General features: G+C 48.8%; 2 protein-coding genes across 2 annotated transcripts in view; both read left to right on the top strand.

Annotated features, from left to right (window-relative positions):
- Positions 1–20711, top strand: part of LOC107115288 (putative IQ motif and ankyrin repeat domain-containing protein) — a 47679-nt gene extending 26968 nt beyond the window's left edge. The window contains exons 6-10 of the mRNA XM_015416966.1: positions 4508–4633; positions 14990–15129; positions 15932–15986; positions 17718–17810; positions 20661–20711. Coding sequence (XP_015272452.1) covers positions 4508–4633; positions 14990–15129; positions 15932–15986; positions 17718–17810; positions 20661–20711 — 465 coding nt within the window. The remainder of the gene's footprint in view (positions 1–4507; positions 4634–14989; positions 15130–15931; positions 15987–17717; positions 17811–20660) is intronic.
- Positions 20712–20725: 14 nt separating this feature from the next.
- Positions 20726–23545, top strand: part of LOC107115305 (putative IQ motif and ankyrin repeat domain-containing protein) — a 3936-nt gene continuing 1116 nt past the window's right edge. Inside the window, exons 1-4 of the mRNA XM_015416986.1 lie at positions 20726–20771; positions 21755–21851; positions 22624–22758; positions 23035–23163. Of these exons, the coding sequence (XP_015272472.1) occupies positions 20729–20771; positions 21755–21851; positions 22624–22758; positions 23035–23163 (404 nt within the window). The 5' untranslated portion in view covers positions 20726–20728. The remainder of the gene's footprint in view (positions 20772–21754; positions 21852–22623; positions 22759–23034; positions 23164–23545) is intronic.

Below are 23545 nucleotides of genomic sequence, written 5' to 3'. Positions count from 1 at the left end.
GCGCCTCTCGGCTCTCCTCCACACGGCGGTCGCCTCGGTGCCCTGTGCGGCCTGCCGCCCATCGCCTCCAGCCCCCGGGAAGATCCTCTGCAGGCCGCGTGAAGCTGCGTCCAAGGTGGGACTCCGACGACGTGGCCAATGGGACGTGGGCAAGCTGCTGACGGACAGCCGAGCCGTCCAAACACTGTAAGGGCGCATTGCGTGAAGTTTGCGTCTTACTGCTTTATAATATAGGAGAGATTTTCAGATAAGGTGGATGTACAATTTGTAATCCAAATTCCTAAATATTTCACTTTCTGAACCACATCCATCTTCGTGATTTCTTTAATCTTTTGTATCAAATTGGTTGGGCAATTTTTAACTAGTATCTTAGTCTTATGAAGGTTTATTTTTAGACCCGCTACTCTACCAAATTCTTGTATATCTTCTATTAAATATTTTAAGGATTTATCTACCTAGTCTGCGTATCTTGAAGGGGCTTCCCATTTCTGACCCTCCTTAGGCCAGGGAGGGCTCAGATTGTCCAAAAACCAGGAAGAGAGTGCTAAGTCACAGGTGGATCCTCTTACCTCAGGTTTGTAAAAATGTTTTTGTGCTCTTTAGTAGTTTTCCTGAGATGGCCAGCATTCCACAATTCTCTGGGTAAACTGTTTTTCATCTGTTCACAGTGTAATTGCTGGGGCTGTAAAGTTTTTTTTTTTAAATTGTGTATGCCCCACTTTTGGGACCCAAAGCAGCTGATCACATAATTCTACCGTCCTCCACTCTGTCGCCAGAACAACAACTTTGCGAGGAAGGTTAGGCTGAGAGGTTATGAGGGGCCCAAGTGAGGTCACCCAGTGAGCTTCCACGTCAGAGTGGGGATTTGAACTTTTCTTGTCCCGGCTCCTACTTGGACACTCTGCCCACCACAGGCTGTCTCCTGTGTTGTGGGTAATTCGTCAGAGACTGTTGGGGGGGGGGGATTAAGTCCTTTGACATCTGTCAGTGATAGATGAGCATCAGTAGCTTTCGGTGGACAGAAGAACTGACCTGTTTCTTCTGTGCTGCTGAAGTCCCTGCCCATCCCCTGAGTGGGAAGGAGAGCTGTGAGGCAAAACGTGCAGGAGGCAGAGGTGAAAGGGGCCACGGAGGGAGGTGGCCTCCCAGGGAGAGCTGAGAGGACCATATCCTTGTTCCTGAGTAGGCCATATGAGCCTTATTTATTTATTTATAAATTAGGCTTCTAGACTGCCCTCCCCTGCAGAACTGAGCTCAGGGCAGTGTACAACAATAAAAGCACATCCATAAATCAATCCATTAAGAACAATAAAATTAAATACAGCAGTTGCACCACTGTCCCGTGGGGGGGGGGGGAGGGAGACCAGAAACAGAGTGCCAGGCAAGGTGGAGACCATCACAGTCCTCAACCAAAAGCCTGCCTTACAGGAGGCCCTGTGGAACTGCATTCAGTCCCGCAGGGCACGGATGTCATTTGGCAGACAGTTCCACCAGGTCTCAAGCTGCCATCCCTTCTGATCCCCTGTCCTCCTTCAGCCGCCGCTCCCGGTGGTGGTTGTGTTGTTAAACTGTACAGACATTCACAGTATATTGAAAGAAAAGTTGGCTTGTACAACAGAGGGTATTTTTAAGTGCAGCAGCTGAATTTTCCCACTCTGGTTGCATTTATATGCACAGCAGTGTTTGCGTGACATCAGAGATGTGCCGTGGGAATGGCTAGAAGGAAGCGGCACTGTTTGTGCTCCAGGAGAGTGGAAGGGACAACCCTTTTAATGGTTTGATTTGATTTTTAGTGTTGTTTTCATATTGAAACAGTAATTACAAAAAAGATTTGTCATGCGCTCGTGCCTAAACAGCCAGGGGCTGCTTTCTGCTCGCCAACTGTAAAGTCCAATCACATCACAATAATACCTGTAACAGTAAGATATTTCCTACACTAGTTGGACTTCATACGAATAGACTGGGAGGGGTGAAAGAAAGAGGAGCATTTCATTCTACTGAGACAGTATATTTTTAAAAAATCTTAGAATTTATTTATTATATAATCAAATTTCTAGCCCGACCACCCAGCCAAGGCCGGCTAAGGGCGGCTTACATAAAATCAGCATGTAAGTTACAATAAGACAATTAAAACATTTAAAACAATGCTAAAACCAGTTAACAACATAATAAGTCCTAGTATTGTTGTTACTGATTATCATTGAATCAACGCTGGCTACCATACTCAATTCTCTCTACCCATAGCCGGCTCCTAGATCTTCTTCAGGTGTCTTTCAGGTGGCTGGCACAGGCTGTTATTAAGAATTCCAGAGGCAACAGGGCTTTCTGTTCTTCAGCTCTTGGTTGTTAATGATGTTTAATAGTGGCAGAAGAGCTCCGTCTTACAGGCCCATAGTGTTGGAAGGGATCTGTGCGGACTCTAATCTGGGAGAACCAGGTTTGATTCCCCACTCCTCCACTTGCACCTGGCACAGCTGTCCTTGAAAAAGAGCAGTTTGTGTCAGAGTTCTCTCAGCCCCACCCACCTCACAGGGTGTCTGTTGTGGGGAGGGGAAGGGAAAGGAGTTTGTAAGCCGCTCTGAGACTCCCAATGAAGGGCGGGGTATAAATCCAATCTCCTCCTCCTCCTCCTCTTCTTCTTCCTCTTCTTCTTCTTTCTCCAACCCCCTGCTGCACAATGCTGGAAATACACAAATACCTCCACACCCCCAGTGACCCTTGCTCCATGCAGAGAAGATGGCCAAAAAACCTCCAGGATCCCCAGGGCCAAACTGGCCTGGAGAAAAATTGCTTCCTGACCCCAAAGTGGCGATTGGCATTTCCCTGGGTGTGTAAGAAAGGGCCACAAGAATTAAACACTGAATAATAATTGTGCATTAAAGAAACCACATAATACTGTGAGCAGAGCCTGCTGGGTCAGACTAGTGGTCCATCCAGTCTAGGATACTTTTTCACACAGCAGCTCGCCGTGGCCGGTAGCCCTCGATGGGCCTTCTCTCCTGAATCTGTCTCTCCTCGTGGCCATCGCTGCCTCCACTGGGACTGCATTCCACAGTTTAATTACTCAATGAGTAAAGAAGTAGTTTCTTTAGTCTGCTCTGAAACTATTTCCGAACGACTTTATTAGTAAAGGTAAGGTAAAGGTTTCCGTTTCTCGAAAGCCAGTTGAATCCAACTCTAGGGATGTGGTGCTCATCTCCGTTTTCAAGCTGAAGAGCCAGCGCTGTCAAGACATTTCTGTGGTCATGTGGCCGGCATGACTAAACACCAAGGCGCACGGAACGCTGTTACCTTCCCACCGAAGTGGTACCTATTTATCTACTTGCAATGTCTTGCTTTCGGACTGCTAGGTTGGCAGGAGCTGGAACTAGAGACGGGAGCTCACTCCGTCATGCGGCACACTCGGGTCTTGAACTGCTGAACTACCAACCTTCCGGTCTGCAGTTCAGCATCTTAACCACTTGAGTATTAGTTGCCCCCAATTCTAGTATTATGGGAGAGGAAGAAGAAGCATTCTATACATTCATCTCCTCTGAGATGAATGAGGACATCTTGCTGGGTGTTTCCCACCCTATCCTTAGGGAGGCAGGAACAAAACTTCACTTCCTGTCCTCTTTGTGGGACACGCCCCCTAACTTTAGCTTGGAGAAACGACAACTGAGGGGTGACATGATTGAGGTTTATAAGATTATGCATGGGAAAGAGCAGGTAGAGAAAGAGGTACTTTTCTCCCTTTCTCACAATACAAGAACTCCTTGTGGGCACTCCATGAAATTGCTGAGCGGTCGGGTTAGAACGGATAAGAGGAAGTCCTTCCTCACCCAAAGAGTTATGAACAGGTGGAATTCACTGCCACAGGAAGTGCTGGCGGCTACAAGCATGGACGGCTACAAGAGGGAATTAGATAAGCACATGGAACAGAGGTCCATAAGTGGCCCCTATTAGCCACCAGGTATAGATAGGGACTGTGGGGCAAGTGATGCTCTGTCTTCTTGGTGCTTGGGGGGGTCAACAGTGGGAGGGCTTCTAATGTCCTGACCCCACTGGTGGACCTCCTGATGGCCCCTGGTATTTCTGGCCACTGTGTGACAGAGTGTTGGACTGGATGGGCCTTTGGCCTGATCGAACATTGGTGTCTCTTATGTTCTTATGTACCCATAATAACTGGTGGATTTGGAAATTGACGCATCCCATTGGCACACCCAAGACAGCATATCTTGGTATATAAATAACATAAGCTTTCGATTGCTTCTCCCATCTGTCCTTTCCTTCCTTGCCTTGTGAGGAGTAGAGGCCAGCGCTGATACTAGGTAACCTGCTTACCCTCTTACGAAACTTGCCTCCCACTGAGCGTGCCTGTACTGGCACAACCACTGAGCCATTTCCCCTGTCATTGCCGTTATCTGTCCGAACCATAATGACTGAGATGTCACTGCATCACTGGAAGTGTGGAGTGGGTTTTCCCTGTGTAGCCCCCAATTAATCGTCAGCTCCTTTTATTTTTAAGGGTGCCTTTAACCGGACGCCGCTGTATCGTGCCGCATTCGGAGGCCACCTGGCAGCAGTGGAAATTCTTCTCCAGCATGGAGCAGACCCCCGACTTTATGCTGATGATGGCAACACCCCAGGACAGGTACCACTACTGGGATGGTCTGAAGTGTTGCCTTCCCCTCACATCAGTTTTGGCATTGTTCTAGGGGGGGAGGGTGGCTGTTAAAGGATCAGGCATCAGCTGATGTGAAAGATCTCAGCCTGAGACATCCCAGGAGAGCCCCTCTGCCAGTCTGAGGGGACAGTCCTGACCTTGATGGACCCAGGAGGGTCTGGTTCAGTATAAGGCAACTTCATATGCTCACCCAGCAAAAGGGCTACATGAAATAAAAGCTCACCTGATAATAGGGGGATTTGGTGCTTTGGACCCCAAACTAGTTGAGTAAATTATGGGAGGGAGGGAGGGAGGGGTGTGTCAATGTCTTCCTGGAGTCCCTGGACTGCCAGCCAACCCAAGGCGCTGTGAACGTTTAAGCAGCTATACGATGTCTCCTTCCGCTCTGGCCCTCCTCCAGTCCTGGGGTTGAGTCTGGAGGCTCTTGGATGAACCCATGAGTACATCATAGCTGGGATCTCTTCACCAATCCTCTAGGAAGGGTTGTGCATCTTTTTTAATTTTATTCCTTAATTTGGCCTCTCCCAGAGTTTGGGATAATAGGTGGGGACGTATTTCTCTAATCTGGAAGCAGAAGGGAAACGCGGGGCAGTGCCGCACACGCTCTGCTTCAAAGACACGGCGACAGTCAGGCGATGGCCACCGTGCTTGGGACAAGGCAGGGGGCAAGCGACCTCCCTCTCCTCCCCCCCTCCCCCCCTCCAAAAGTGATAACAGTGTCATTCAGCATTCCACAAACCCGGACACTGTCTGTCCGTGAGTTATGAATGACACCTCAGCCTAATAAACAAACAAACAACGCATCCGTCTGTTTCGAGTTGGCCTGCAGCAGAACAGCAAGAGCCAAGTCCGGCCCAGTCGCACCTTATAGGCCAGCAAGATCTTCGGGGTAGAAGCGTCTGAGGATCAGAGCTCCCCTTTCTTTGGTGCAGGGGTTGAGTGCAGGCGGACTCTCATCCGGGAGAGCCGGGTCTGGTTCCCCCACTCCTCCTCCACTCGCACCTGGCTGGGATGACCTTGGGCCTGCCATAGTTCTGACAAGAGCTGTTCTCGAAAAAGAGCCGTCTCTGTCAAGATCTCTCTCAGCCCCGCCTACCTCCCAGGGTGTCTGTCTATTGTGGGGAGGGGAAGGGAAAGGAGTCTGTGAGCCGCTCTGAGACTCCTTCGGGTAGTGAAGGGCCATGGGGCATGAATCCAATCTCTTCTTCTCTTTAATCTGGGAGAACCGGGTGTGATTCCCCACTCTTCCATATGAAGCCAGCTGGGCGACCTTGGGTCAGTCACAACTTCTCTCAGAGCTGTTCTCTCAAGGGTAGTTTCTCTCAGCCCCGCCTACCTCACAGGGTGTCTGTTGTGGGGGGAGGGGAAGGGAAAGGAGTCTGTAAGTCGCTCTGAGACTCCTTCGGGTAGTGAAGGACAAGGGGTACAAATCCAATCTCTTCTTCTCTTCTACATCATCATCTTCTTCTTTCTCAGATAAATCATACCCTGAACACCCTGTTGGTCTTTAAGTTGCTACTGGATTCAGATCTGGCTTATCAGTTTCCAAATTTTATATATTTATTTCCTTCATTATGTTTTCCCCTGGAATTCAGCCCAACCAAATGGTTGGTTATTCTGTTTGGGCCATAAACTTCATCCGGAAAGATATCAGGGTCCCAGGTTTCCCCCTTTCTTGACAGGTATCTTTCCCATGACACAGTTATCTCACTGACCTCCCAACGAGGTTTAAAACCCATGGCTCCAACCCAGGCTGTTTTGAGAAGCATCTTATTTCTTTCTCTGTCTTCACAGTTTGGGAGTGTAAAATTAGCCCCAAGAATGCTGGCTCTTTGTGCCAGCCATTGTTTCCCATTTGGATACTGGGCTCCAGCAACTGGCTCCAAAACCCCCATGTGGGGAACGTGCGTGCGAGTCTGCATCAGCCCTGCTTCCCAACGCAGGAGCCCGGGAAGATGGTGCTCAACTCCTCCACCTCAGCCTCTCCCGCGCCCCTTTCTCCTTCCTCTGGCAAAATAGAGTGGATTTGTTGTTGTACATTTTCCAGGCTGTATGGCTGTGGTCTTGACCAAGACCACGGCCATACAGCCCAGAAAATCTACAACAACTAATGAACTCTGGCCATGAAAGCCTTCGACAAAATCTAGTGGACTTCACTCACCAGGACAGGCTTGTATATCTTTCTCCAGTTGGTGTCATGGTGAAAAGCGGCGGACTCTAATCTGGAGAACTGAATTTCATTCCCCACCTCTCCTCCACATGCAGCCAGACGGGTGACCTTAGGGTCAGTCACAGTTCTTTCAGAGCTGTTCTCTCAAGAGCAGTTCTCTCAGAGCTCTCTCAGCCCTACCTACCTCACGGGGTGTCTGTTGTAGGGAGAGGAAGGGAAGGAGATTGTCAGCCGCTCTGAGACTCCAAGTGAAGGGCCATGGGGTATAAATCCAGTTCTTCTCCCCCTCCCCAGTTTCTCTTTAGATGACTAACATTTGCTTAAGTTAGGATTTAGTAGGAGTTAGGGTTTTTAGAACATTTATTTAGTGTGCGTTTATTTCAAACTGTATTCAATTTGCTAATTCCCTTTGCTATTTTTTTCTTAATATATCCTTAACTATAAACCTATTCCTGCTTATTTTTAAGAACCTGGACACTCTTGTAAGGTGCTAGATCAAATCTTGGACCTTGGTATAGCTGGTCACAATAATATTTGCTCTGACCACATATGTGTGTATAGGTTGCTGTCTCTTTAAAAGGAGGATGCTCCTCTGTGTGTGTGTGTGTGTGTGTGTGTGTGTGTGTGTGTGTGTGTGAAGTGCTGTCAAATCGCTTCTGACTTATGGCAACCCCATGAATTCATGTCCTCCAAAACGTCCTCTTGTTAACAGCTTTGCTGGGGTCTTGCAGATGGAGGGCCCCTGTGGCTTCCTTGCTGCAGTCCAACAATCACATGTTGGGTATGCTCTTATAGTCAGAGAGTGGAATGTAGGGGTGGATGGATACAAGCTGTTCAAGAAAAACCAAAAGGGTCGAAGAGGAGGCAGAGTGGGGCTGTATGTGAGGAGAGGGTTTGTTTGTCAGGAAATATTGGAGGAGGAGGGTGACAGCCCCCAGTGGAAAGGATGATGATTTTATAGATTTTATAAATTGATTATTGTAATATGTTTTAAATTTGTAAATCTGCATTAATTGCAGATACTTGTATGTTGGTACCCGCCCTGAACCTAAAATGTGGGGTGGGAGGGCTATAAATTTAATGAAATAAATAAATAAATCTGGGTGAGGATAGGGGTAGGGAGGACAAAACTGTATTGTGGCTGGAGTCTGCTACAGACCTCCTGGCCAGGACGTGGAGGTGGATGCTGCCCTCCTTGAACAGCTTGACAGGGTATCCAAACAACATGACCTGGTAGTTATGGGCGACTTCAACTTCCCTGATGTGTGCTGGGAGACAAACTCTGCAAAGCGTCCACGGTCACACACATTCCTGAACTGTCTGGCTGACAACATCTTTCATCAAATGGTGGAGGAAGCTATGAGGGACTCAGCCATACTTGACTTAATATTGACCAACAAACAAAAGATGGTAAATGGGGTGAAAGTGGTGGGGACCTTAGGGGAAAGTGACCATGTCCTGCTAGAATTCCTTTTGCTGTGAGGGACCAAGGAAGTTCGTAGCTACATGTATATGTTAGATTTCAGTAGGGCAGACTTTAATAAACTCAGAGGCTTGATGAGAATCATTCCATGGGCAAGACTGCTGGAAGGGAAGGGAGCAAGTGACGGGTGGGCTCTCCTAAAACAAGAGCTCTTGCAAGCTCAAGACATTGCTATTCCAACAAGAAGGAAACATGGTAGGGAATCCAAGAAGCCAATGTGGATGAACAGAGAACTGTGTGATGTGCTAAGGGAGAAAAAGGAAATGTTCAAAAAATGGAGGCAAGGACATACCTCTAAAGAAGAGTAACTGAGGGTTGCTAGGCACTGTAGGGTCAGCCATCTGAGAGACCAAAGCTCACAGTGAGCTAAAGCTGACCAGGGAGGCCTGCTACAACAAGAAAACCTTCTTCAGATATGTGAGGAGCAAGTGCAAGATGAAAGAGGCGATGGTCCCACTGTTGGGTGAAAATGGAGAAACAGAGGACAGAGAGAAAGCAGAAAGGCTCGGTGCCTATTTTGCCTCAGCTTTTCCCCCTGAAGAAGAGAACAGGCCCATCTAGAGATGGTAGTAGGCAAGGCACGGTGTTTGGGTTGCTGGTTGACATGGACAGAGATGTAGTTGAGAAGCACCTGGCTGCATTCTATGAGTATAAATCCCCTGGGCCAGATGGTATGCACCCAAATGTCCTCCAAGAACTTTCTAGAGAGCTTGCAGAACCTTTGTCCATCATCTTCCAGACCTCTTGGAGGATGGGAGATGTGCCACAAGACTGGAGGAGGGCAGATGTTATCCCAGTTTTCAAAAAAGGGAGGAGGGATGACCCAGGAAACTATGGACCAGTCAGTCTGACCTCTGTCCCAGGGAAGATACCGGAGCAGATTTTAAAGTGATCAATCTGCGAGCATCTAAAGGACAACTTGGTGATCCAGGGAAGTCAGCACGGCTTTATTACCAATAGGTCCTGCCAGACCAACTTCCTTTCCTTCTTTGATAGAGTGACGAGCTTACTGGATCGAGGGAATGCTGTTGATGTTGTTTAGCTGGATTTCAATAAGGCTTCTGACAAGGTTCCCCATGATGTTCTGATGGGTAAACTAGAGGACTGTGGATTGGGCTCTAGGATGGTTAGGCAGATAAGGAACTTGTTGGAAAACCGCACTCAGGGAGTAGTTGTCAATGGCATTTCATCTGAATGGAGGGAGGTGTCCAGTGGGGTGCCACAGGGCTCGGTACTTTTCTTTTTTTCTTTTTTAAAATAAATGTTATTAAGTTTTTAGAGTACACAAAGATGAGGAAGGGGAAGGGAAGGGGCAGGGGAAGGAACAAATGTAATAAGACTTCTGCATATAACTTTCCTCTACTTATCACTCCATGTTATACAGAGATAGACTGTGAGGTTTTAAAAGTTCATAAAAGCTTCTTGATATTATATTAGGAAGTTCATATCTTTATATTTCTCTCTTAGCCAGTTGTAGAATGGAGTCCATAGTCCAACAAAATCTTCTTCCATTTGCCCTTTTAACATCGAAGTAAATTTGTCCATTTCCGCACGTTCCATAATCTTCACTATTAGGTCGTGTTCAGAAGGTATTGATGGAAGTTTCCAATGGGATGCAAATAACATTCTAGCTGCTGTTACTACATGAATTATAAAATATCTTTGGTTTTTATCGAAGTCCTCTGGTATACAATTAAATAAAAACAATTCTGGTCGAAAAGGTATTGAAATCGGTAAAACTGTCTGAATAAAAGTATTTACCATAACCCAAAACTTATACACTGTATCATATGTCCACCACATATGGTAAAACGTACCCACATGTTTTTTACACTTCCAGCAATTAGTCAACATATTTTTGTACATTTTAGCTAATCTGTCTGGTGCTAGATACCATCTGTAAAACATCTTATACAGATTCTCTTTAAATGCCACCAATTTAGTTATTTTCACATTCACTTTCCATAGTTTACTCCATTGTGTAAGATCAATTTTATAACCTATATTTTGCATCCCTTTCACCATATAGTCTTTAACCACTTCATCTTCCATTTTCATTTTCATTAAAAATACATATATCTTTTGATCAGCTTATTATTAGATGTACATAACAGCTTCTCAAATGTACTTTGTTTAGAATAAAAAACAACTTTTCTGTCTTTAGTGTATCTGGAGTCAATTTGAGACCTTGCCCACCAATCCAGACTGACCCCTTGCCTTATTAACTCTTCCTTTGTTTTTCAAAATCCGTTATCATCTAAAAGATCTTCATATCTGAGAATTTTGTCTAATGAGATTAAATTTGGTTGTGAAAAGGCTTAATGAGTTGAGACCCATCTTGGAATTTTAGAGTATATCAAAGGTAAGATTTCCCCCCCAATTGTTAATAAGGATTTTCTTATCATATGATTTTTTAAAGAATTTATGTCCAACCGCTTTCTTATACCAAACAAAAGCATGCCACCCTATCTTTAAATCCTGTCCCTCTAGGGCTAAAAGTGTTTGATTTTCAAGCAGAATCCAATTTCGCATCCATACCAAGCAAGACACTCTATAATATATCTTCCAATCTGGTAAAGCAAAACCTGCATTTTCTTTAAAGTTTTCTAACGCTTTCAACTTAATTCTTGGCATTTTCCCTTGCCAAATAAAATTAGATATTAGCTTATTCATATCTTCAAAAAAGAGCAATTAATACAAACAGGAATAGTTTGGTATAAAAAAAATAATACGTGGCAATATGTTCATTTTCACAGCTGCAATCCTTCCCATTAGGAATAAATGAAGATCTTTCCATCTTTCTAGAGCTTTCTTAACTTTTTGAAGCAATTTCAGATAATTATCCTTCGTCAAAGAACTACACTTTGGAGTTAAGTATATTCCCAAATACTTAACATTTTTCTCCAGCTGAAATCCTGTTGAATTAATAACCTCTGTTTTTGATTAGAAGTCATGCTCTTTGTTATAACCTTTGTCTTTTGGTAGTTTATTTCCATCCCAGCCATTTCTCCATACCCTTTAATATTATTCAACAAATGTTCTATAGAGTCTGCTGGGTCTTCCAGGATAAATACTAAGTCATCTGCAAATGCTTTTAACTTATACTTATGACCCTTAACTGAGGCTCCTTTGATTGCAGAGTCTTTCCTAACAGCTCTTGTCAAAACTTCCAAGAGCCAGTTTAGTGTAGTGGTTAAGTGTGCGGACTCTAATCTGGGAGAACCGGGTTTGATTCCCCACTCCTCCACTTGCACCTGCTGATGTGACCTTGGGTCAGTCACAAGCTCTGGCACAGCTGTCCTTGAAAAAGAGCAGTTTGTGTCAGAGTTCTCTCAGCCCCACCCACCTCACAGGGTGTCTGTTGTGGGGAGGGGAAGGGAAAGGAGTTTGTAAGCCGCTCTGAGACTCCCAAGTGAAGGGCGGGGTATAAATCCAGTCTCTTCTTCTTCTAAATAAGAATAGCGATGAAGGGCATCTTTGTCTTGTCCCTTTCTCAATCCAAATAATATCTGTCAAGTCACCATTTACAGCTATCCTTGCTTTCTGTTTGGTATAAATAGCTTCAACTACTCTTATAAAATGGGGCCCAAATTTGATTTCCTTCAATAAGAAATTGCCAGCTAACATTGTCGAAGGCTTTTTTAGCATCCAAAAATACTAAGGCCATCTGTTTCTCAGGATGAGCTTCATAGTATTCTAGTATATTTAGTACCACTCTAACTTTATTCCTTCATTGCCTTTTTGGTAAAAATCCTGTTTGGTCTTGATGTATAAGTTCTGATAAATAATGGGTTTAAATTAAGGGCGGGAAGTTACTGGCTGGATCTTAGGAAAAACTTTTTAACAGTGTGAAATATCCTGGGTTCAGACGTGTAAAAGTGATCAGCTCATAGTTTATTAGTGATTCAGCAAGAGAAAGAAGAAGACTGCAATCCCTAGCCGAAGCTGGGTATTTATGCCTGAAAAAGGTTACACTAGTTACACTCTATTGTTTCCCAATTGGTTTACTCTAGGATCCCTGTCTCCCTACTGGTCCATTCTAGGATCCTAGCAAGCTACTGTTATGCATCCCTTTTGCAAGGACAGTTCAGGCTCAATACATAACACAGTGAGAGTCGTGCCACAGTGGAATCAGCTGCCCTGGGGAGGTGGTGAGCTCCCCCTCACCGGCAGTCTCTAAGCAGCAGCTGGACAAACACTTGTCAGGGATGCTCTGGGCTGATCCTGCATTGAGCAGCAGGGGGTTGGACTGGATGGCCTGTATGGCCCCTTCCAACTCTGTGATTCTATGATTCTATGAGTATATACACATTTGAGCCATTTGGCTAATAGACAAAATCTCTCTCTCTCTCTCAGAATTATTTATGATTATACATTTGTTAAATTACAGACCAAATAAACCAGAATGTAGATTAAGAAGAAGAAAAGAAAAACTGGAGAGCAGTAACAGGGATTTGCTCATTAAAGAAGGTTCAATATCTCATCTTTTACATGGTATCTTGGATTATTTTTGTTCTAGTATACAATAAATGGAAACCATGTCTGAGTAAACAGACTTTGAGAAAAAATCTTTTACCTTCCCAAAAATGGTGTGGTGGTTAGGAGCGTGGACTCTAATCTGGGAGAACTGGGTTTGATTCCTCACTCCTCCATATACAGCTGCTGGCCTGACCTTGGGTCAGTCACAGTTCTCTTGGAGCTGTTCCGGAAAGAGCAGTTCTTGAAAGAGCCCTCTCAGCCCCACCTTCCTCACAGGCTGTCTGTTGTGGGGAGGGGAAGGGAAAGGAAAGCTGCTCTGAGACTCCTTTGGGTAGTGAAGGGTGGGGTATACATTCAATCTCCTCCTCTGCCTCCTCCTTCTTCTCTGTGTGGAAAATTTTGCCATGTGGGACGGCACAGAGACACAACAATGAAGCCCAGTTTCTTAAGCCATTCTATATCCAGCGCATCATCCTCTTGCTTCCATGATTCTTCAGTTAGCACCCTGGTTGCTACAAATTTTGAGCTCTGTGTGGCATGATGATTAATAAGGCTGATTTTGAGTTAGGCACGAAGTCTGGGGCAAGCCTCGGCAGGGTTGTAGCCCCTTAGTCAAGGCTAATGCCTGTCCCGAAGGCGATTACTTATTTGTTTATTTTATTCGACTTATACTCCGCCCTCCCTGCATGGCAGGCTCAGGGCGGGTTACATCAAATTTGATAAAAATACAACATACACAATTAATACAATTAAAACACTAGTAAAATACCACAGTGGCCCTCATCCGGTGCCGTTGCCATTGACATTAAAACCTCACAGATGCCAACTCTGGTATGCAGTTCTGACCTGTGGAGGGGAGGCCCAGGAAAGAGGGAGGGACGTCCGTTGCCCTAGTTAAAAGCCCGGTGGAAGAGCTCCGTCTTGCAAAAGGTCCCGCAGGGCCCTGGTCTCATATGGGAGCTCATTCCATCAGGTAGGGGCCAGGGCTGAAAAGGCCCTGGCCCTAGTCAAGGTGAGGCGGACGTCCCTGGGGCCAGGGACCACGAGAAGATGTTGATTGGCAGATCGTAAAGCCCTCTGGGGCTCACAGAGCTCACCTTCTCCTTGACTGAAATGGGACTTAGTGGGAAACCAAGCCTCCCAGTCCCATCTCCAGCCACTACCTGCTCTTCTTTCTGAAGGCAGCAGTTGGCAGCCGAGGGTGGTGGTGATGGAGATCGTTGTTGCTGTTACCAGGATTTTTGCCCCACCTTTCTCCCTTGCCCCGGGGCAACTAATGAATTAAAGCAGAGGTGTCAAACTCATTTGTTACGAGAGCAGGATCTGACACAAATGTTACGTTGTTGGGCCGGGCCACATGTGCCATAAAACACAATGCCAGGTACTGGAGATAGAAACTGTATAAAGGACAGCAGCTGGTAAGGTCCCAGTTGGTGTATCCTCACTGCAAGGCCCCCCCATGGGCTGGGAGGGGTGTGTGCAAAGGAAGACCCCATGTGGGTGGACTGGAGAGCCCCAGTGGTGCAGCACTGGGCGTAGACACTCCCACACTGCTTGACAGCTGCGGATGAGGTTGTTCTGCTGTGTTGAAGCCACACAGTAGAGTGGCTCCGCCCACTCCCCCCCCACCAGCACCCCCTCCCTCCCTTGCACCACTGTTGCTCGCGGGCCGCAGAGGAGCCCTCTGGATGGACGGGCCGGATCTGGCCCCCGGGCCTTGTGTTTGACACCCCTGAGTTAAAGTGTACAAATTAAAATCTCACCATAAAAGCCATTAAAACCAACACACAAATACTTAAAACAAGTTAAAACCAGAGCTGAAAATAAGTACAAAAGATAAAAACAACAATTAAAACACTGGGGAGGAAGGAGGGATCAGTGAGGGAATAGCCAGGGGAAATGAAATGAAAAAAAGTCCTCCACCTGCTGGATGTAGACGGCAACCGAAGGGGACAGGTGAATCTCCCTGGTGGGAAGGGCGTTCCAGGGTTTTGGTGCCACTGCTGAGAAGGCCTTCCCCTCGATTGCCACCTGCCTAATCCCAGAAGGAGGGACACCCAAAGCAGGCCCTCTGCAGGAGGCCTCGGTGGTCAGGCAGGCTCACCGCCAGGGAGTGGGCAGTCCCAACCGCCTGTTCTTCCTGCGCAGCAGAGGGCAATGGTGAAGGCCAAGAGCTTTATTTCTCTCCCAGGTTGCCTCTATAGACAGCTTGGTGGCCATCCTGAACTCCTGGGATGTCAGCCTGACAGACTCGATGCTCCAGAAGATGGAGGCCGAGCAGCAGCGGAGGGCCCATCTGGAAGAGAAGCAAAAAGCAGCAGAGACGCACCGGTGAGTTTGCCTTCCAGCCTCGCCCAAAATGCATCTTTATTGCACGTTGTCACTCTACCTCTCTTTTTAATTTGTGTCATTAGGTATGATATGGTTTTAAATTTCTAGTTGTTCAAGGTATGTAATGCTGCCACCAGGAATTTAATTCCAGTCTTATTAATTAACCTTTCCTGCAGTATTGTGATCAAGCTGTAAGGCTAAGGATGAGACTCTTATATTTTATACAGCGTATGACTCTGGATTAACAGTAAACGAGATAAAACTATTTGCACAAGAAGTGTTGGTTACAGGATGTTTTGTAATTTGTCTCTTCAGTGAATAAAACAGTGTACGTTAATAACTTCCAACTGGTGGGAGCCGGCTGAAGTTCAGTCCTTTGGGAATGGAGGTCCCGTGGTTGGGTAGGTCAGGGGCTCAGGGTGGCCAGCTTTACCTGCCCTTCACGGCATCCAGCGCTCTGCAGTGGAGGCTGCGAGGAGCTTAGGGGTGTGGCTCGGTCCTTCTCTTACCACGCGGCCAGGGTGGCAAAGACCTCGCTTTGTCACCTACACCTGCAGGAAAGGGTGTGGGGTATAGAATAAATCAATAAACAAACCGAGCGCTCAGTTGGCTTCTTCTACGGAAGGACCACTTCTGCTGTTCTACGTTTCTGCTGCTACTTGGGTTTATTGAAGAAAAAGAGCAAAAGAAAGTGATGAAGGGAAAGCTGTTGCAGGTTAGGCTGGGAGCTGGATCCCAGATCTGAAGGCCGAAGAAAGCCCTGGAGACCTTCTGACACTGTGCTCTGCTGTTCTCTCCACAGAATGACAGAGGAGGTAGAGCGGTTGGCCAAGGAGTACGAGAGACGCAGCAAGGAGGTGAGGGCCAAAATCCCCCTTTCCCACGTGCCTCGTTGTCTTCCTGTTGGAATTGCAAGTTGCTTACACTTCAGCCATTACAGAGTTAAATGTTGTTTGTTAGCAAACAGTATGTTACATTACATAATGTATTCAACGGCAGGAAAAGTTTGTGGGAGTTGTTTATCCTAATGAAGTGACCTGTAACCTTTGTATTGGTCAACTAACATCTTGTTTGTAGAAATGCTTTGATCTAGCATTTATGTATTCACAAGGTTTATGGCCCTTTGTGTGAACCAAAGCGGTAGTTCTCTTCTAGAAGCCAAGACAGATAGAAAGATGTAGCTGTTATTTCTTTTATCCAAAGTACCATACCCTTGTTTTATTTTGTTTTTATAGTAAAGATATTTTTCTTTTACTAAGTGTGGCTCTTGTGTTTGCAGTACATCTATATAGAAATATTGATTTCTAAATGTCTCCTGCGTTCTCCTGTTCTGTCTTTTGGTAACAGGCTGTGCCTTGTTTCCTGTTACAAGCCAAATGGTGGGCCCTCATGGCCTCAGTTGCCATGCCATAGACCCACATTCTTCACACTTCCATGCTGGAAGCTAGGCCTTACATGAGTGTAGGCATGTAGCCCATGAGGTACCTGGGAAGTAGGTCAGTTGCTTGCAGGCGTGGCCTCCAAACTCATAACCAACCCTGTGTTGCAGCTGTGGCAACCAACCATTTGGCCACACACCCATGTCCACTCGCAGTTGGCTGCCTGGCCAGGGCTGATTGGGACTGGAAGGGGCCTATGACTGGTCATTCCCAATGGGAGGGAGCTCTGTTCTCTCTGCTGCTCCTGTGTCCCTGTTCGGGAGCTCTCTGCTCCCTGCTTGTTGTTTTATGACACCTGGAAATGCCGTCCTTTGAAGAGACGAAGGGCTGGCTTTGTGAATTGGACCACATGGCTGAGCAAAGATGGATTTTGCCTTCAAAATCCCTTGGACTGTTTGGATATTCCTCAACTTGGTAAATATGTATCTTTTATTGTGTAGTTAAGGCAAACAGCCTAGCCTTTCTTATTTTGTAATCTCTTATAGTTTAATTGCAGTGCTCTGTATTGAATAAAAATCATCCGTGTTTCTAAAATTGTCTCTGATGTTGTACCTGAATTCCAAGCCTAAATCTTGTGGCCTAAACGCTCACCATATACACTACTAGTGGAGAGTAAAAAGTGTGCATCTCTGGGAATGAGGTGCTAATGTGTTAAGCCCTAGATGCCAGCTAAGAGTCTGGACCTTGCTCTTAGGCTGGAAGGGGATTCTAGTTAAAAGAGGTTCTGGTGGCTTATTGTTCTGAAATCCAGAGAGGGTAGCCTACCTCTCTGGGTTGTTGCTTAATGTATTGTAAAAGTATAGGATTCCCTCTCATTCCTGGACAGGCTTGAGGGGCAGAATCCTATACAACAACCATCGACCCTGAATGAAGGACCCCAGCACTTCCCCGTAGAGCCCTTTGGCCTCTTGCATCGCCGTACTGGTTGTTCCCCAGCGTGTGCCATGCCCCGTCACTCGGCATCCTGCGCTTGCAACTCGATGGCGGCATGGTGCCGGCCGTGAGGGAGAGAAGCGAGCCCACCGTGAACTCTGGCCGGCCTGCTCCTTGTCGGGCGCTTCCTCTGCTCACGGCTGCTCGGGGGTGGGGCAGGGAGGAGTTTCCGTTGCGCCCCCCCCCCCGTAATGCCGCGGGTGTTTTCTCTTGCAGCTGCAGCAGGCCTACTGTGAGCTGAACCGGCGGATAACTGAGCATGACAAGTGCCAGCGGAAGCAGATGGGCAATGCAGAGGTCACCCTCCACGTGAGCCCCGGCCTCGCTGTCCTCACAGCGCCTCCCTTTGCCCACCGGGTGTTCCAGGAGAGGAAGCCGCTGGAGCCCCCCTCAGCGGAGCCCCGCAGGCCCACAGGAAGGGACTCTGAGCTCCGGCCTGCCGGGAAAGCCTCACCTGCTGGCCCCTCCCTGGAAAAGTCTCCTCTCTGCCCACCCCCCCAGCAGCTGGCGGAATTTGATGCCGTGGCCCTCCCCCCCTCCCCACAACGGCCCCTCCCCCAGGGCGTGGGGAGACCTGGGCAGAGGGCTTCGGGCACAGCTGCCTGGTAGCCCCCACCCCCAGTGGCTCGCCAGCCTGTGGCAACACCTGCTGCCTCCCTGGCCCTCCCCCCTCCCTTCCTCTCCCGGCCCCGTTAGTAGCGTGGGGGTGGGGGGTGGGGCGGTGTAGCTTGTCTTTTCCCCGCCTAGTTTGACTTGTCCCACCCCTCAGCCGCACTGCCAGTATGAGGAGGCTGCTGCGGTCTTACATATTTCCCCCCAGTGCCCCTATCTCCCTTACATTTATACCTGGTGGCTTGAATATTTAACCAGACGTTTCTTAGGAAGGTAAAGTTTCCCCTTGGTTTCTTTAGTGTTGCTGCGACCCAGGCAGGTGGCACTGCTTTTCTAGGCCTCCCCTCCGGCCCCTTTGAAGCAGCCAAGCTTCCTTTTCCGCAGGCTCCACCAACAGCCAGCTCCCATAGAGCCTTGCGGGTGCTGTTCTGAAGTCCTCCTTTGGGACAGGGCCATGTTAAGGGTTTTGAAAACCCACGTGTGGCACACATCTGTGGCTCATGATTCCCCGTGGGCAAATGCTGGACTCAGGACACCAAAGCTCTGCTCTTGGAAGACTCCAGCTCTTCCTCAGCTGAGGCTCCTCTTCCTCCTCGCCCCCGGCCAGATCACAGGTTCCTTCCTTCCTTCCTTCCTTCCTTCCTTCCTTCCTTCCGACAGCTCTTCCTCCGCTGGTCTCTTCTCCTGCCGCTCCTTCCGTTGGTCCCACCAGCATCTGCCAGATCTTCCTCTCGGCTCTCCCTGAGTGATTCAGCCGCTGAACCCAACACTCTCTGCAAACCTCTCCAGACCCCGGGCTGGAGCTGGCCTGTTGACTCCTCCCTGCACCCAATCAAAATGCATACCCCCTCTCATTCCCCCATTGCATTAGGTCTAAGATACGGAGGAAGTGGTTAAATCTGTCCACCAGCTGGCCAGTCATAAATGATGCACTCTGAATACTTTCTGCCTGATGCTTGGGGGGGGGGGGCTGGGCTAGATGACCCCAAAGGTCCCTTCCAACCATGTGATTCTACGATTCTGTGATTCAGAGACTGTGGCTTTACTTGCCTCACAGAAGTAGAATCACCTGGCACACCCAGTAGAGAGACAGACAGCTTTCCACACTGGATTTTAGATCTTTGCAAGGTCCTCAGAGCAGGGATCTATCGTCTGTATCTGAAATTTGGCAGAAGGGAGACAACAAAGAGAAAGAGGCATGTGTAGTGAAGAGCTGCGGTGGCTCAAGGGGTTAAGGCGCTGAGCTGCAGACTGTGGAAGGTCGGTCGTTCAGCAGTTCGAGACCCGAGTGTGCCGCGTGACAGAGTGAGCTCCCGTCTCTAGTTCCAGCTCCTGCCAGTCTAGCAGTTCGAAAGCAAGAAATGGCAAGTAGATCAATAGGGACCACTTCGGTGGGAAGGGAACAGCGTTCTGTGCGCCTTGGTGTTTAGTCATGCCGGCCACAAGACCACGGAAATGTCTTCGGACAGCGCTGGCTCTTCGGCTTTGAAACGGAGATGAGCACCGGAACCCTAGAGTCGGACTCGACTGGCTTTCGAGCAAGGGAACCTTTACCTTTACCTTTAGTGAGGATAAGCAGGAAGATAATGTGGATTTGTTCTGGTTCTAACTTGCTGAGCCTTAGAAAATAACAACATCGGAACAGCCCTGCAGGATCGGACTCGTCTTCCATCTTATCCAGCGTCCTGTTTTGCATAGTGGTCAGCCAGCATCTGTGTGTTTGAATGGGCTGGTCCTGACCTTTAGAGCTCAGGATGCCTTGGATGCCCACACTTCTGAGGGCCCCCCTCCCCTGGCACGGGCTTCTCCAGGTATAGATAGGGACTCTGGGGCAAGTGATGCTCTGTCATCTTGGTGCTTGGGGGGGGTCAACAGTGGGAGGGCTTCTAATGTCCTGGCCCCACTGGTGGACCTCCTGATGGCACTGGTATTTCTGGCCACTGTGGGATACAGAGTGTTGGACTGGATGGGCCTTTGGCCTGATCCAACATTGGCATCTCTTATGTTCTTATGTTCTTATGTTCTTAAGAGGCGAGGAGAACTGCGTCTCTGCTGCGTCCGAGCCGTGGCTGCAAACTGCTTTGGTTCCAGAGAAGCAGAACAAAGCGTTTTTGTTCCGTTCTCTTTGGACTACGGGTGCTGCTGTTTTTTGTGATGTTAATGTTTGACAGTGGAGTGCAGTTGTGATGTTATTAGATGTCGTTGTTTTACTGTTCTTATAGCAATTGTGAGCTGGACACTTTTTGGAGGGGACTCGGGAGTAGGAAATAAATATTTTAACTAAATGAAGGCTCAGAGAATTGCCGCATGTTACTAATGAAGGATTTCAGTTGCCACTCCCAAACAGGAGAATAATAAGACGACATCACTTTCAGATTAAGCCCAAATACAGCCTTTGACCACCCAGAGTACATTTTGCCTTGAGTGGAGTGGGGAAGTCACAGGAGTTCCTCCCTTGCTTTTGCAAACTTTTTTTTTTTTACTGTCCCGAAGGACAGGATTTTATTAATTTTCCAAATTTGCTTTTGCATGCACTGTCTGTTGAAGGCCATTGCGGACGCAGAAGGGGTGGTGCAGAAACTGCGGCTGGAGGGTTAGAAAGCCGAAGGCTAAAGATGTCCCTGGCCCGGCTCCAGCTGCTGGAACAGTTGCAGGGAGGTAGGTGAAGGGCACCCCCTCTGTTTGACACCCACCTGGGGTGCCGTTCCTGTAGGCTCCCTGGAGGAGGAGGAGGAGGCCTCTGCAGGCGGCAGAGCTTGTGTGTGCCATCCTCCGACTCACCCATGGCTGCCCCTGCCAGTCCCCCCTTTCCCCAGTCAGGCTCGGGGGAATTATCTGATGCCCCAAGTTTCTGCTGCCCCATCCCCCTGGCCAGCTCAGTGCGGAATTGCTGCCAGGCGGTGACCTTTCTGGCTTCCTGAGTGACCTTTGGGCTCTGTTGGGTGTCCCCCCCACATTTCACTTCTGTGTTGAGGAGGAACCGCAAGAGTTTGGGCTCCTCCCTCAGTCAGTGAGGGCTGGAGGGGGCTACGGGGCTCTCTGGAGGGGGAGGGGGGGAGAGAGAGAGAGATTTCTGTCATCCTCTCCCTCTTGAACAGCTCAGAGATTTCTATCATCCTCTACCTCTCGAACTCTCAAGCCGGCTCAGGGTGGCTCACAACACATAGATATACAATTTAAAAGATTAAAACATAATACTGTAAAAATTAAGACTCCGTTGTATACACAACTCACAAGATGGCAATAACATAATTGAGGTGCTGTCAGAGGTTTTGCTTTGTATGGATGGTTATTAGCAAGGGGCCAAATTCCCACCCTCACAGTAACCCTGTTTCAATTGTGAAGAGCTTTTAAGACTGATAAGAGCGTCCGAAGAGCACCGCGTGCAGGAGCAGTGGTGGTGTCACCAGGGAGACCCCAGTTCTGAAAGAGCTGTGCAGTGGCTGCCAGAGGCCTGAGGATGGTGGTGGGTGTGGACGCTTCCCTTTGGGGTGTGTCGTGGTGGTGGAGTGCTCCTTCGCTGTCCCCTGAAGCAGCTGCCATGCTGCCCAAGAGCTGAGCAGGGTTTCCTTTGGAAATGGAGAGGAAGGCCGCCGTGGGGAGGCCAGCCTCTCTTCTCTTGCTGTGTGCTCCGTTTCCAGAGGCAAGGGCTGAGTTCCAGGGCCTGAAGTGCTCTGTCCAGGAGCTGGATGACGTGCTCTTCAAAGACGTGGGCGGAAAAATCCATTCTGATGGGCGGTAAGTTGCATGGGTTTGCACCCCCCCTTCCCATCACCCAGAAAGAGTATCACTCTCCCCACCCACCGCCTTGGACTAGATGGACCCTCCCTGGTCTGACCCAGCAGGGCTCTTCTGAGGTTCTTCTCAGGGGAAGGCCTCAGCCCCTCTGCCTTGTTTGTTGGACCTCCAGAGGAACTGGCTGGCCACTGGGTGAGGCAGGAGGCTGGACGAGATGGACTCTCCCTGGTCTGACCCAGCAGGGCTCTTCTGAGGTTCTTCTCAGGGGAAGGCCTCTCTGCACTGTTGCTGGCCCTGCAGAAGAACTGGCTGGCCCCTGTGTGAGACAGGATGCTGGGCTCGGGGGACCCTCCCTCGTTTGACCCAGCAGGGCTCTTCTTAAGATAAAATTTCCAGACTAAAATAGTATTAAAGGATCAACCTCAGAGCCCGGGTGAACAGAAATGCTTTAGCCTGGAGCCTAAAACTAAACAAGCAAAGTAGGCACCAGGTGAGCCTCAAGGATGAGGGGCCTTCTGTAAGTGAGGGGCCACCCCTGAAAAAGCCCCGTCTGTGGCTGCCCTGGAGGTGGAGGCACGGACAGCCGGGCTTTGAGGCAGATCTCAACGGGCCTGCTGGACAATATGGGAGAAGGCACAGCCCTTCCAGTGCCCTGGTGCCAAATCATGGAAGGCCTTAATGGTAAGAGCCAGCGCTTTGGATCGTCCCCAGAAACAAACGGACCCTGGGAGACCTGACGTGTGAGGCTGCCTCTTCCTCCCTGCCTCCACAGGTGGCCACTAGTAATCGATCCCTCTGGCCAAGCGGCCATCTTCTTGCGCTACCGTGATACCAATTACCTGAACACTGTGAATCCCAGTGACATGAGCGTGGAAACCATCCGTCTGGCACTGCTGGGGGCCATTCGGTAGGGAAGAAAGCCAGATACTGGGGGCGGTGGGGGGGGGCGCCGAAGAGGTGTAGCAATCAAAACCTGGTCTGTGGCTGCAGCCAGGCATTCAGGGAAGAGGTGCCCTGCAGCACGGTCAGCCCGTGGGGTGGAGGGGGGGGCGCTCTCTGAGGGAGGCGGGAGGCCACGGTGGAGCTGCACGGTGGTCCCAAGGCTCAGCCCCCAGCCCCTGCCTTCCCTCCCTCCTTGGGGTGCTGGTCTCCTCCTCCTCCTCCTCTCCCCCCCCCCATGCAGGTATGGAAAGCCCCTAGTCTTTGACATGATGGAAGTGAACATGTTTGACACTGTGAAAAAGCAGCTGGAACGGCTGGAGCCGGGACTGGCGGAGGCCCTGCTGGGTAGGACGATCCTTGCCAATGAGAGGTAGGCCTGCCGCGGCCTTGCCTTCACCTGCCCTGCAGCCCAGCGCCTGGGGGGGGGAGGAGGGAGCAGGGGCCTGCCTGTGTGAGGAGACGTCTTGTGCCGTCCTCTGATTTCCCGTGGTTGCTGCTGGGGCTGGGCATGTCTGTCAGTAGCCATGGGGCCACGTGTCCTGAAGGTCATTAAGATGCCACCTGGGTTGCAGTTGGGCTGTGAAATAGACCCTATATTTTTTTAATTTTTTTTTTATTGCAGTGCCATTATATAAATACTCATCTCTACCTGAAATAGTAGAGAAAAGGGCAGCCAGAATGCCTTCTTCAGAAGCCCTGCTGCACTTCCAGGGTGCCATCAGGCAATGGCTGAGCCACTGGGGGGGGGGGGG

The sequence above is a fragment of the Gekko japonicus genome, unplaced genomic scaffold (genome assembly GCF_001447785.1).
Source record: "Gekko japonicus isolate JY-2015 unplaced genomic scaffold, Gekko_japonicus_V1.1 scaffold505, whole genome shotgun sequence".
NCBI lineage: Eukaryota > Metazoa > Chordata > Lepidosauria > Squamata > Gekkonidae > Gekko > Gekko japonicus.
This window is presented reverse-complemented; position numbering and strand designations above follow the sequence as displayed.